The sequence below is a fragment of the Rhinoderma darwinii genome, chromosome 2, assembly GCF_050947455.1.
Source record: "Rhinoderma darwinii isolate aRhiDar2 chromosome 2, aRhiDar2.hap1, whole genome shotgun sequence".
In the NCBI taxonomy this organism is placed as follows: domain Eukaryota; kingdom Metazoa; phylum Chordata; class Amphibia; order Anura; family Rhinodermatidae; genus Rhinoderma; species Rhinoderma darwinii.
Window position 1 is genome coordinate 353,404,156 of NC_134688.1, and position 12,215 is coordinate 353,416,370.

The 12,215-nt window shown below is 40.9% G+C and overlaps 1 protein-coding gene across 1 annotated transcript in view; it reads right to left on the minus strand.

Annotated features, from left to right (window-relative positions):
• DSTYK (dual serine/threonine and tyrosine protein kinase) overlaps positions 1–12,215 on the minus strand; it is a 98,860-nt gene that overhangs the window by 6,989 nt on the left and 79,656 nt on the right. The window contains exons 8-11 of the mRNA XM_075853781.1: positions 10,665–10,821; positions 3,414–3,546; positions 1,340–1,453; positions 571–685 (exon numbers count right to left, since the gene is read on the minus strand). Of these exons, the coding sequence (XP_075709896.1) occupies positions 571–685; positions 1,340–1,453; positions 3,414–3,546; positions 10,665–10,821 (519 nt within the window). The remainder of the gene's footprint in view (positions 1–570; positions 686–1,339; positions 1,454–3,413; positions 3,547–10,664; positions 10,822–12,215) is intronic.

Consider the following 12,215-nt stretch of genomic DNA (forward strand, 5'->3'; position numbering starts at 1 on the left):
ATGTCCCGGCTGACTCGTTAGTCCCATAGTAGTGAATGGCAGTTCTGGAAACAGCGTAACATATGCGTGCTACGCTGTATCCGTAACTGCCATTCAGTTCTACGGGTCTTACGGAAACCGCATAGCTCAGCAAACTACGCTGTTTTCTTATTCATGGTCGGGAAACAAAACACACAAGTCAGCCGGAAAACCGGTTTAGCGGGCCTAAGGTGGGACGAGGTCCAAAGGTGGGACCTGCATCTATCAGACATTTCCTGTGGCTCTTTCATAAATGTCCCTGATCGTAAAACCCCTTTAAGGTCAATGTATTCATCATTATGGGCAAATCGATTGAATTCATATGAAAAAGGTCTGACTATGTACTAATGGGTGGATAGATTCAGCGTTGTGAATATAAAGAATACATCGCCTGTATAAAAAAGGTATCGCAGAGGTTCTGTCACCAGATAATATATGTTGCTTATGTTGCCACTAGAGCCTCTAAATAGAAATCATATACATTAGATAAGCAGATTATATCCCAAAAATAAAATGTATATATATATATACACAGATGAAAACTAAGTTTACCTGAAAAGAGCTCAGGTGCCATGTGAATAGGAGTTCCTACAATGCTGCCAGACATCATGGCCTCCGGCTTGCAGAAACCCAGATCCGTTATCTTTGCCCTATTCGTTTTATCCAACTGTAAAAGTATTAAACAGTATAATATGCATATGTCTGCCAGTAACAAAACAGAAATGACCAAAGTCATGTACAGAAGATAAAGCAGAAAATCATTACATATACTTACTCGGATTGTTGATCCCACCAGGAAACGTATCAGTTTGATTACATAAAATAGGTAGAGCGCCATAGCTTTAGTTATGACAGGAGCCATGACTGATCACACTACCTTTGAAGGCAATGGAGACCTGATGGAATGGACCCCAATAGCCGTGTGAACGTGGTTATGCTGTTTTGGCATGGAGAATGAGCTTGTAGGTTTGAAAGTCTTTAAAGTGTAGCTAAACGTTTGACATAGTGACATGTCTGAAGTTTGTATTGGTGGGGTCCGAGCACTGAGACCCCCACCAATCACTAGTACGAAGCAGCTGAAGTGCTCGTGTGAGCGCTCAGCCGCTTCGCGTCTGTTCGGCTATTTCCTAAAATGTCTCTATGACATGTCAGAATTTGTCGAACGTTTAGCTAACCTTTAAGTATATTTGTTAGGAAGCTCGAAATAAAAAGTGCTATAGCCATTGCGAGTGGATGAGATGGTGAAAACCACCATCACACGTGTCCATGGCAAATATAAATAGACCAAATAATTGACCGGTTTAGGCTTCTAGCCTCTTACCAGGACATTCTTCAGCTTAACATCTCTGTGGACCAGGCCCTGGTTGTGGAGAAAACGGATGCCTTCCACCACATCTAAGGCAATCTGCAACCGTGTTTCCAGAGAAAGTCCAGCCTGAGGGAAAACAAAGAAAAGGTCTGTCAATATTAAATCATTTTGTAGAAATACTTCTATTTTCTATTCAATGGATGTCAATTTTTGGAGAGTTTTTTTATACTTTTAAACTACAACAATATTTGCCGGAGCCCAATGCACTAATCCATTCTGCCATGACTAGAAATAGAGAGAATTTGAACGTTTAAGGCCTCAATCACACGATGCAGATTTGCGCAGTATTTTGCAGCAGTAAAACCAAAATACAGTGGAAGTGTAACAGAGATTTAAGCTTTTATGTGCATCCACTCCTGATTTTTTTCTTTAATATATGGTTGCAAAAAACTGATCAAATCTGCAGTGTGTGAATGGGTCCCAAGACAACCTCCTCCTCACAACATTTCCGAATGATCACCAGGTATGAAGCAACAGTACAGATCAGAAATGCTACTACAAGTATATATATCAACAGCTTTCTTATCCATCCAAAGGAAATCCTGAGAGCGCATATAAATACAAGCAAGCAATATCCGCTGAACATTTTGCTCTCTTGGGCAGGCGGCTGCGTGTACTTTACAGACATGCAGGAAACCAGCTGCTTGAGACCAACAAAAAATGGCATGAAAATTATTTTGGGCTGCTGTAATTTTACACAAATAAAAATAAAATCAGAAATGTAAGACAGTGGATTGTGCATACCAGTCTAAGATGCGTTTGACCAACTACCTAGAAAAGAAACAGAAGACCCTGCCTGGGTGTAGGATGAGCATCAATTACGGCCTGATCACATCACCGTCTAGGTCCATTTGGGGCTTCCGTTCATCCAGTCAGAGGAACAGATGGACGGAAAGCTGAACGGAAACTATAGCTTCGCTTTGCATGATCATTGATTTCAGTGGTAATGCTTCCATTGAAGTTGGTTTCCGTTCCGTTTTTTCTTTTTAACGGAAACAATAGCGTAGTCTACTAGATGTTGAAATCAATGGTAATGCAAACGGAAGCTATAGTTTCCGTTTATCTGTTCCTCTGATGGAGTGGATGAATGGAAATCCCCAAACACAACCAGACAGTAATGTGAATAGGCCCTCATGCTATCCTTAGAAATTTCGACTGTCAGGTCTCAGCACGTAGAGCCGCTACTTGCTGCGGAGTAAGCAATAAACTTCATGCATATTGCAATCTCCCAGGAGAAAGCGGTTCCAATAAAGGGACACCAAATATAGAAAAAAAAACAAAAAACTGAAAGAGGGAGCTTACAAAGTTCCCTTTAAGAAAAAAATTAATTGGTTTTGTAATAAGCACATTAATTCTGGACTATACAATGTGTGTAGATGTACACGTTGACATTACGGGGCCTCAATTATCATATGTGTCTGACAGCAAGCGCAGCTTTCATCACCTAATGTCAACTTAGATGTAATCGATATTCGGTGGATCCTGTGTGTCACTCGACAAAGGTGTACCTAGCCTTTAGGCCTTATTCACACAGACATGTCCGTTTTTGTGCGCGCAAAAGGTCCATGTGTCATCAGCATATAGGTGCGTGGCTGCGTGATTTTTGCGCAGCCGGCATCATGACACTCTGGTTTTATGTTTACAAACTGAAAAGCACCTGGTGCTTTTCGGTTTTCATTCATTTATTTAATTTTACTACTGTAGCACGCATCACCCGAAAGTGCTTCCGTGCGCGATTTGCACGCACCCATTGACTTCAATGGGTGTGTGCTGTGCGAAACACGGCCAAATATAGGACATGTCGTGAGTTTTACACAGCGGACATACGCTGTGTGAAATTCACTGACAGTCTGAACAGCCCCATTCACTAACATAGGTCCGTGCGACGCGCGTGAAAATCATGCGCGTAGCCCGGACATATAACACGTTCGTGTGAATAAGGCCTTAAGTTGACATTTCTCAGTCCTAAGTTTTACAAAAGCAGCCTCTATCTAGAAGAAAAGTAGCGCTCCAATATGGCACTCGCCTTAAGACCTGCATAGAGATCTCTATGGAGACGTTCTGTGATCAGCAGAACTGCAATGCTTGAGCCTCCTCCGTAGCTGTAATCAATCACAGAACCATGCAAATCCACTAGACGTTCATGTTTTGGTAGAGATCTAAAAAGGGCAGAGAGAACAAATAAAATTGCTATGAATTAAATGGAATATCACCAAAATGTGAACAAAAGCATTTAATAAAGACAAACATTAACCCATTTAAAGGCTAGGGTATCTTTTGCTTTAAAGGCTACGTACACCTTTGAAGACTTTTTTTTTTTACTAAAACACTATTATAGTGTTTAATGCAACATTGTTATTGGTAGTTATTAAAAAAACCCACACAAACTTTGAGCTATAGCTTCTATGTAACCTGTATACATAGAAGCTATATCTTGTGCTTAAGCCCACATCAGTCAGGTCAGTCCCACTGACCTGACAGGTTCTGGTTTCAGTGCAAGATACAGTTTCTATGTGTCCAGGATACATAGAAACTGTATCTGATAGGGTTAACATTTTTTTTCTTCTATAAAAACCAATTACAAAGTTGCTTAAATCACCATATTTTATTTTTATTTTTTATAGAAAACAGCATTCCAAGGTTCACATAGCCTTTAAAGTTGTGCTAGGTCTAGTTGGACCCAGCAGCTATCCTCTGTTCTATACGAAACGCTCATTAACTACCTGCGCTTTGAAGGACTCAAGCAGTCCACGTATTACATAGATGGCAATTTACCTGAATGGACTACATTTATCCTACAACGGCTGTTGCAGGGGAAATGCCTAACTAACCATCCCTTACTTTGATTTATGGAGCATATGGAATTTTTATGTTTTTATTGATTTGTACCGTTCAGACCTAGAATTTTGCATATACAAGTAGTTTTTAACCCCTTTCCTCTTTGGCCACTTTTGACCTTCCTGACAGTCTCATTTTTCAAATCTGTCACTTTATGTGGTAATAACCTCGGACTGCTTTTACTTAGTGAAGCGATTCGGATATTTTTTTTTCTCGTGACACATTGGACTTTGTTACGCGCAAAATTTGCTCGATACATTCAGTATTTAATTGTGAAAAACAGCAAAATTTAGCGTAAAAAATTAGCGTTTTTCTAAATGTAAATGTATCTGCTTGTAAGACAGGCAGTTATACCACGCTAATTAACATCCCCCATATGTCTACTTTAGATTGGCATCGTTTTTTGAACGCCCTTTTATTTTTCTAGGACGTTACAAGGCTTAGAACTTCAGCAGCAATCTCTCACATATTCACAAAAATTTCAAAAGGCTATTTTTTACAGGGGCCAGTTCAGTTGTGAAGTAACTTTGAGGGCCTTATATATTAGAAACCCCCAATAAGTCACCCCATTTTAAAACCTTCACCCCTCAAAGTATTTAAAACAGCATTTAGAAAGTTGATTAACCCTTTAGACTATTCAAAGGAATTAAATTGTACCTGTAAAGATAATATTTATATGTGTTCCTTTCAACATAATATTTTTTCAATATATTATATTTACCTTACTGCAGGCGTCAGCCTGCTATGTTGTAGTCTTCTTCCCTCTTTTGCTGCTCCTCTTCTACTTCTGCAGTCCCCGCTTGTTGGTAGTTGCAATCTTTAGCCAGCAACATCAGATGCTGGATACAGATTCTATTAACAATAGGGGCTGAGGGGGCAGCATCAGGTTGACTATGCGTGCTCCCGAGCCTCCACGCCCCATTCACAGCACTGCTCCTGACATCACTGTTCAGTTCTGCTCCGGACATCGCTATCCATATATGAAGTCCCAGGCAGCGCCTACACTGGCTCTGTGGAAAATATATATGGACTTCCCCCATTGCCAGAGTCCCGAGACCAAGCCACTTCAAGCGCTCTGCCTGGGACTCCTCTCCTCCTGGCATCACAGATTTCAGGCTGCCATAGCAGCCTGATGAAGACCCCCAGGTCTGCCATCTATGTACTCTTATGAAGCCCTGCCAGGGCTTCACAGGAGACGGTCAGTATCACTATATACTGCAATACATTAGTATTGCAGTATATCGATCTAACATTCGCTGGTTCAAGTCCTCTAGGGGGGATGACAACTAAAAAAAACACTAAAATAACGTTAACAAAAAACAATTACAAGTTCAAAAAAGCCCCGTCTTCCAATTTTCCCCTCAAGCACAACGTAAAAAAATATAAAAAATGAACATAACTGGTATCGATGCGTCCGTAATAGTCTGAACTATTACACTATTATTTAGTCCGCATGGTTAACGGCGTAAAGAAGAAAAAAAGAAAACCGCCACAGTTTTTTGGGGACCTCATCTCCCACAAAAATGGAATAAAAAGTGATAAAGTATCACGTACACCAAAATGGTACCAATAGAAACTACACCTTGCCCCGCAAATAAGCCATCACACCGCTCAAATCGACGGAAAAATACAAAAAGTTATGCCTGTCAGAATGTAGTGACAAAACTCAAATTTTTCTTTTAACAATAATTTTTTCCCTTGTTCTAGTAAAACATGAAAAAAAAGAAAAAAAAACGTAGTGAATTTGGTATTGCTGTAATAGCCTTGACCCACAGAATCAAGTTAATGCACCGTTTTTACTGCACAGCGAACGACGTTAAAAAAAAACCCAAAAAAAAACAAAAGATTGAGGAATCGCTATTTTTTTCCTAGTTTACCACACAAATATATGTATTCCAGTTTCCCAATACATTATACGGTACAATAAATTATGCTGTGAAAATCTACAACTTTTCCCGCAAAAAACAAGCCATCATACGGCAATATTCATGAAAAAAAATATAAGAGTTTTGGCTTTTGGAAAGTGTGGAGGAAAAAACGAAAGTGAAAACCCGAAAAAAGGCTGCGGCTGGAAAGTAAGTGTGTGTGTGCACACACGATGCTAATATATATATATATATTAGCATGATGCAGGGATCCAGTGATTGCAGCAATTGTCTGTCTCTAGCCTTGCAGACGATGTCTGTATAGATACTATATGCTGGGGAGAGATTGCAGCAGGAGATTCTGTGACCTGATTAGCTGAGCGGATTTGCTCATGCACGAGTTAAAAGCAAAGCATCCTGGGATATAAGGGCACAAGCTCTGGCTTCAACTCCCTTAGCGGTCCTCACAATAAGGAAGTGCCCGCCCAGTTCATGAAGCAGCAAGAGAAGACTTTACATTTACGGTCTGAAAATTATTATGGCTGAATCTCAGGCAAGGAAGTAGCTATCTGAATAATATAGGTATCGTTAGAATTGTAGTAAAAGGCTCTATTCAGGCAATAATTTAGGCAATGTCATTGGAGGTACGCTTTAAAGCAAAGTAGAGGTGAAATTGACAAATCATTTTTTTTTTGTTGCAGAAATTCCTTTATCCATTTTTTATGTAACACAAAAGTTTTACCAGAGAAACTCACTCAATATTTATTGCCCAGATTCTGCAGTTTTTAGAAATATCCCACACGTGGTCCTAGTGTGCTTATAGACAGAAGCACCGCCTCAGAAGCAAAGGCGTACCTAGAGGATTTTGGGCCTCCTTTTTATTAGAAAATATTTTAGGCATCATGTTATGTTTCAAGGGCTTTTGCGGGGCCACAACAGTGGAAATCCCCCAAAAGTGACCCCATTTGGGAAACTAGACCCCTCAAGGAAATTATCTAGGGTTATAGTGAGCATTTTGACCCCACAGGTTTATTGCAGAAATTATTGGAAGTAGGTCGTGAAAATTAAAATCTACATTCTTTCAAAGAAAATGTAGGTTTAGCTATTTTTTCTCATTTCCACAAGGACTAAAGGAGAAAAAGCACCGCAACATTTGTAAAGCAATTTCTCCCGATTAAAATACCCCACATGTGGTCATAAACAGCTGTTTGGACACATGGCAGGGCTTAGAAGGGAAAGAGCACCATTTGGCTTTTGGTGCTCAAATTTATCAGGAATGGTCTGCGGAGGACAATATCACATTTGCGAGGCCCCTGAAGGCCCAAAACAGAGAAAACACCCAAAATGTGACTCCATTTAGGAAACTACACCCCTTGAGGAATTCACATAGGGGTGTAGTGAACATTTTGACCCCACAAGTGTTTCATAGATTTTATTAGAATTGGGCAGCGAAAATAAACAATACTTTTTCTTCAATAAGACGTAGCTTTAGATCAAAATTTTTCATTTTCTCAACACAAAGGAAAAAAAGAACCACAACATTTGTAAAGCAATTTCTCCCGACTACGGCAATACCCATATGTGGTCATAAACTGCTGTTTGGGAAACACAGTAGGGCTCAGAAGGGAAGGAGCACCATTTGGTTTTTGGACTACAGATTTTACTGGATTGGTTTCTAGTTGCTATGTCGCATTTGCAAAGCCTCTGTGGGACCAAAACAGTGGAAACCCCCCAGAAGTGACCCCATTTTGGAAGCTACACCCCTCAAGGTATTGACCTAGGGGTGTAGTGAGCGTGTTAACCCCACAGGTGTTTTGCAGACATTAGTGTGCACTCGATGTTGCAGAGTGAAAATGGGATTTTTTTCCATAGATATGCCAATATGTGGTGCCGCCATAACAAGGTTTTAGAAACACCCTACATGTGGTCCCAATCTTTTGCCTGGACATTCGACCAGGTTCAGGAGTGAAAGAGTACCATGCGAAGTGGAGGCCTAATTTGGCGACTTACAAAGTATTGGTTCACAATTGTAGAGCTCCGAAGTGAAATAATAAAAGAAACCCGAGAGGTGACCCCATTTTGGAAACTACACCCAGCAAGGCATTTATTAAGGGGTGTAGTGAGCATTTTCACCCCACAGGTCTTTACCATAAATGATTGCGCTGCGGATGGTGCAAAGTAAAAAAAAACAAAACATTTTTCCCTAGATATGCCATTTCAGTGGCAAATATGTCATGCCCAGCTTATGCCACTGGAGACACACCCCAAAAATTGTTAAATGGGTTCTCCCGGGTATGGCGATGCCATATATGTGGATGTAAACTGCTGTTTGGGCACGCTGTAGGGCTCAGACGGGAGGGAGCACCACTTGGCTTTTGGAGCATGGATTTTGCTTGGTAGTAAGTTTGTCTGGAGTTTCACTGGTATTTCAGTTTATAATGTGGGTGAATATGTCAGCTGGGCAGAGTACATCAGGGGCATAGTCAGGTGGTATAATAATGGGGTAAAAAAAAAAACAACATAATCCATAGATGTGTGTTACGCTGTGAAGCAAACCTTTATGCACAGGCCAGTGTCGCACTAATAAATGGTCCTTCCTTATCCACCTTTTGGTCCACACTCCGCACCTTTGCAGTTTGGGGAATTTTACTGGGAAAGTGTTGTTCTGGTATAATACGGGCAACCTCCCTTCCAGCAGATATATTCTACCCTTCCTGGTTCCCTAATTTTAGGGCTTTGATAAATCACCTCTAGAAAGAGAAGAAACGTTCCCTTCGGGCCAGCACAAGTGCATATTTTTATTTCCTGACTTATTGGCGCCTTAACTAATTTAATTTTTTTCATAGACTTCGTGGTATGAGGGCTGTTTTTTTGCGAGATGAGCTGTAGTTATTATTGGTGCCATTTTGGGGTACAAGTGACTTTTTGATCACTTTTTATCCTATTTGAGGCAAGGTGACCAAATAAAGTAATTCTCGCAGAGTTTATTTTTATACAGCGTTCACTATGCGTTATAAATTACATGTTAACTTTATTCTGCGGGTCAGTACGATTCCGGCGATACCTAATTTATAGCACTTGATCTTTTATAAGTTTTTGCACAATAAAATTACTTTGGTAAAAAGAATGTATTTTTTTCTGTTGCCATGTTGTGAGGACCATAACTTTAAATTTTTTGTTGACTGAGCTGTATGAGGGCTTGTTTTTTTGCGAGACTAGCTATTTTTATTGGTACCATTTTTGGATACATGCAACTTATTGATCACTTTTTAATTTCAATTTTTGTAGGGCAATGTGACCAAAACACAGAAATTCGGGCATTTTTTTAAAATGTATTTATTGTTTACGCCGTTCACCATGTGGAACATAATATTTTTATAGTCCAGGCGGTTTCAGTCGCGGCAATACCAAATATGTATGGTTTATTTTTATGTTTTCAATAATAAAGGACTTGATAATGAAAAAAAAGGGCGATCGTGTTTTATTTTATTACTTGAAACATTTTTTACACTTTTTTTTTAGTCCAACTAGGGGACTTGAAGGTCCTACTGTCAGATTTTTTTTCTAATACATTGCACTACCTATGTAGTGCAATGTATTAGATCGGTCAGTCATTCACTGACTGCACGCCGATTTGGCTTTGCCTCCGGACGTGGCATAATCTGCTTCTGTAATGGCAGAGCAGGAGGCTATTATTAGGCCTCCTGTTGCCATAGAAGCAGTCAGCAGTCTCCGATCTGCTGCCAACCACTAAGATGCAGCAATTGCTTTCAATCGTTGCATCTAAGGGATTAATGGCAGGAATCAAAGCTAGCTCCGGTTCCTGCCGTTACAGGTGGATGTCAGCTGTAACATATAGCGGACATCCACTGCTGAGGACGCTGGCTCATCTCCTGAGCCGGCGCCATCTTGCGAATGGCTACGGAAGCCTTTTAGGCCCCACCTCCAGGTGGGGTTCGGAAGGTTTCCGTACTAGGCAGACAAGGGGGGCGCTGTTAGGCCTCCGGTTGCCATTGCAGCCACCGGCCCCCTGGAAATTTCATTGCTGGGGTGCAGATGAGCTGCAAACACCTTAAATGCAGCTATCGCTTTTGACCGCTGCATTTAAAGGGTTAATGGCGGGGATCGAAGCTAAATTTAGTCCCAACCATTAATTCAGGGTTTCAGCTGTAAAACACAGCCGATATCCGGGGATGATGACACCGACTCCGCTTCTGAGCCGGTGCCATCCATTTGTCGTAAGTATACAACATTTTGCGAGAAGCACTGGCTTTCCAGCAGGTATATTTACGACAAATGTCGGGAAGGGGTTAAAGGCTCTAAGTTAGTTACTCCTTTTCCATAAATTTAGGGGTAGTAATGAGGACCTTTAATTAAAATTATTACAAAAATAAGACTTTAAACATTGAACTGAAAAGTATGCTGCATATTCCAAACTTGTGTGATGCATAGCAGGAAAATGTAAATAACCCAAAGCATTTAACAATTGATCGAGATGATGCAGTAGGCACACACACGTGCGCAAAGTTTCCTCACATCATAGACTTGCAAGAGATTACCTGTACACAACTTACCGCATATAGTGAAATTCCAGAGCCAGGTCATTCCAGTGTTTATCATCTGGAGGAACAACAGACTTCAAAGCACAAGGGAAATGCCCACCCCAACTATCACACAGGTAGACCACACCATACTGCCCCCTTCCTAGTTCTCGTCCCAGTCTTGGTTTGCCTTTAAATTGTAAAATAGGAAAATACAGACAGAAAAGCTTTCAGTACAAGATATTCTTAACGGTCTTAAAAAAAAAACAAAAAAAAAAACAAACAAACGCCATTTAATTTTTAAAAAGGGCAACTTTTTTTTTTTTTTTACACTAAAACTACAGCTACTTTTTACAACTTCAGTGCCAAACCAAAGCTTAAGGCCCTGTTGACAGTTTTTTGCAGGCATAAAATTATCAAATGTGCTGTACAATATAAAAAAAAAAAAAAGAAGGCTTAAAAAAAGGTTTACATATCCTTTAACCTTGACCCTGCAAGCATCAATACAGCAGGGGCAACTTGTCATTTCCAAGATTACTGGCCTCTGTAGAAGAACTATATATTGTCGATGTTGCCACTGGATCTGCAGGCTAGGGACTTGTCCACAAGTAACGGAATTGCTGCGTATTTTCCGTCTGGAAACCTGGTCGGGAAATATGCAGCAGAATACAGTAGCAGCAGAGTGGGTGAGAATGAACAAATGTCATCCACACGCTACGGAAAACGTCAATCCAGAAATTCACCTGCGGTGCCTATTTTTAGTTCTGCAGCATCTCAATTATTGCTGCAGAAAGTGGACTGCATTCCTGCGTTTTCCAGAAGACATATCACCATCACACAGGCTTGAAAAAAACGCAGCAAAATCTGCACTATTTTCTGCAGTAAAAAAAAAAACACAGGAAGTAGCGTGGGTTTTTCCGCAACAGAACGTCTGCTAGTTTAAGCAGAAATGTTGCAGAAATTTTCTGCAGCAAATCCGTTGTGTAGACAAGCCTTGAGGATGTCTGGCAGTGCCACCTTGTGGTATCAAAGACAAAAATCTTATTGTCATGCTGCCCCTCAAACAGTGATGGACAGCTTTTCCTGTAAGTTTGTATTATAAGGAGAGGGGTCAATAACCGTGTGGACTTGGGAAAGGCTTCCAAAAGAAGTCCTGGCAGCATTTAAAATATATGTTTTGCAAAATATTCAAACAATTTGAAAACTCAACTATTTGCTCAGCGTCTCAATCTCCATCATATGCTGCAGGGTCAGTGGCGTAACTATAGGGGTCGCAGGTGCGACCGAGCCAAGCCTGGGGGGAGAGGGAGTGAGATGTTTCTGTGATGCGCATATGGGGCATTATACTGCGTATGAGGCAGCTATGGCGGGCATTATACCACGTATGGGGCAGCTATGGCGGGCATTATACCGCATATGGGGCAGCTATGGCCGGCATTATACCGCATATGGGGCAGCTATGGCCGGCATTATACAGCGTATGGGGGGCATTATACTGTATGGGGGCATCCATGGGGGAATTATACCGTAAGGGGGGGGGGGGGGGGAGAGATCCATGGGGCCGTTGGGCAAGGTGGCTGGGCA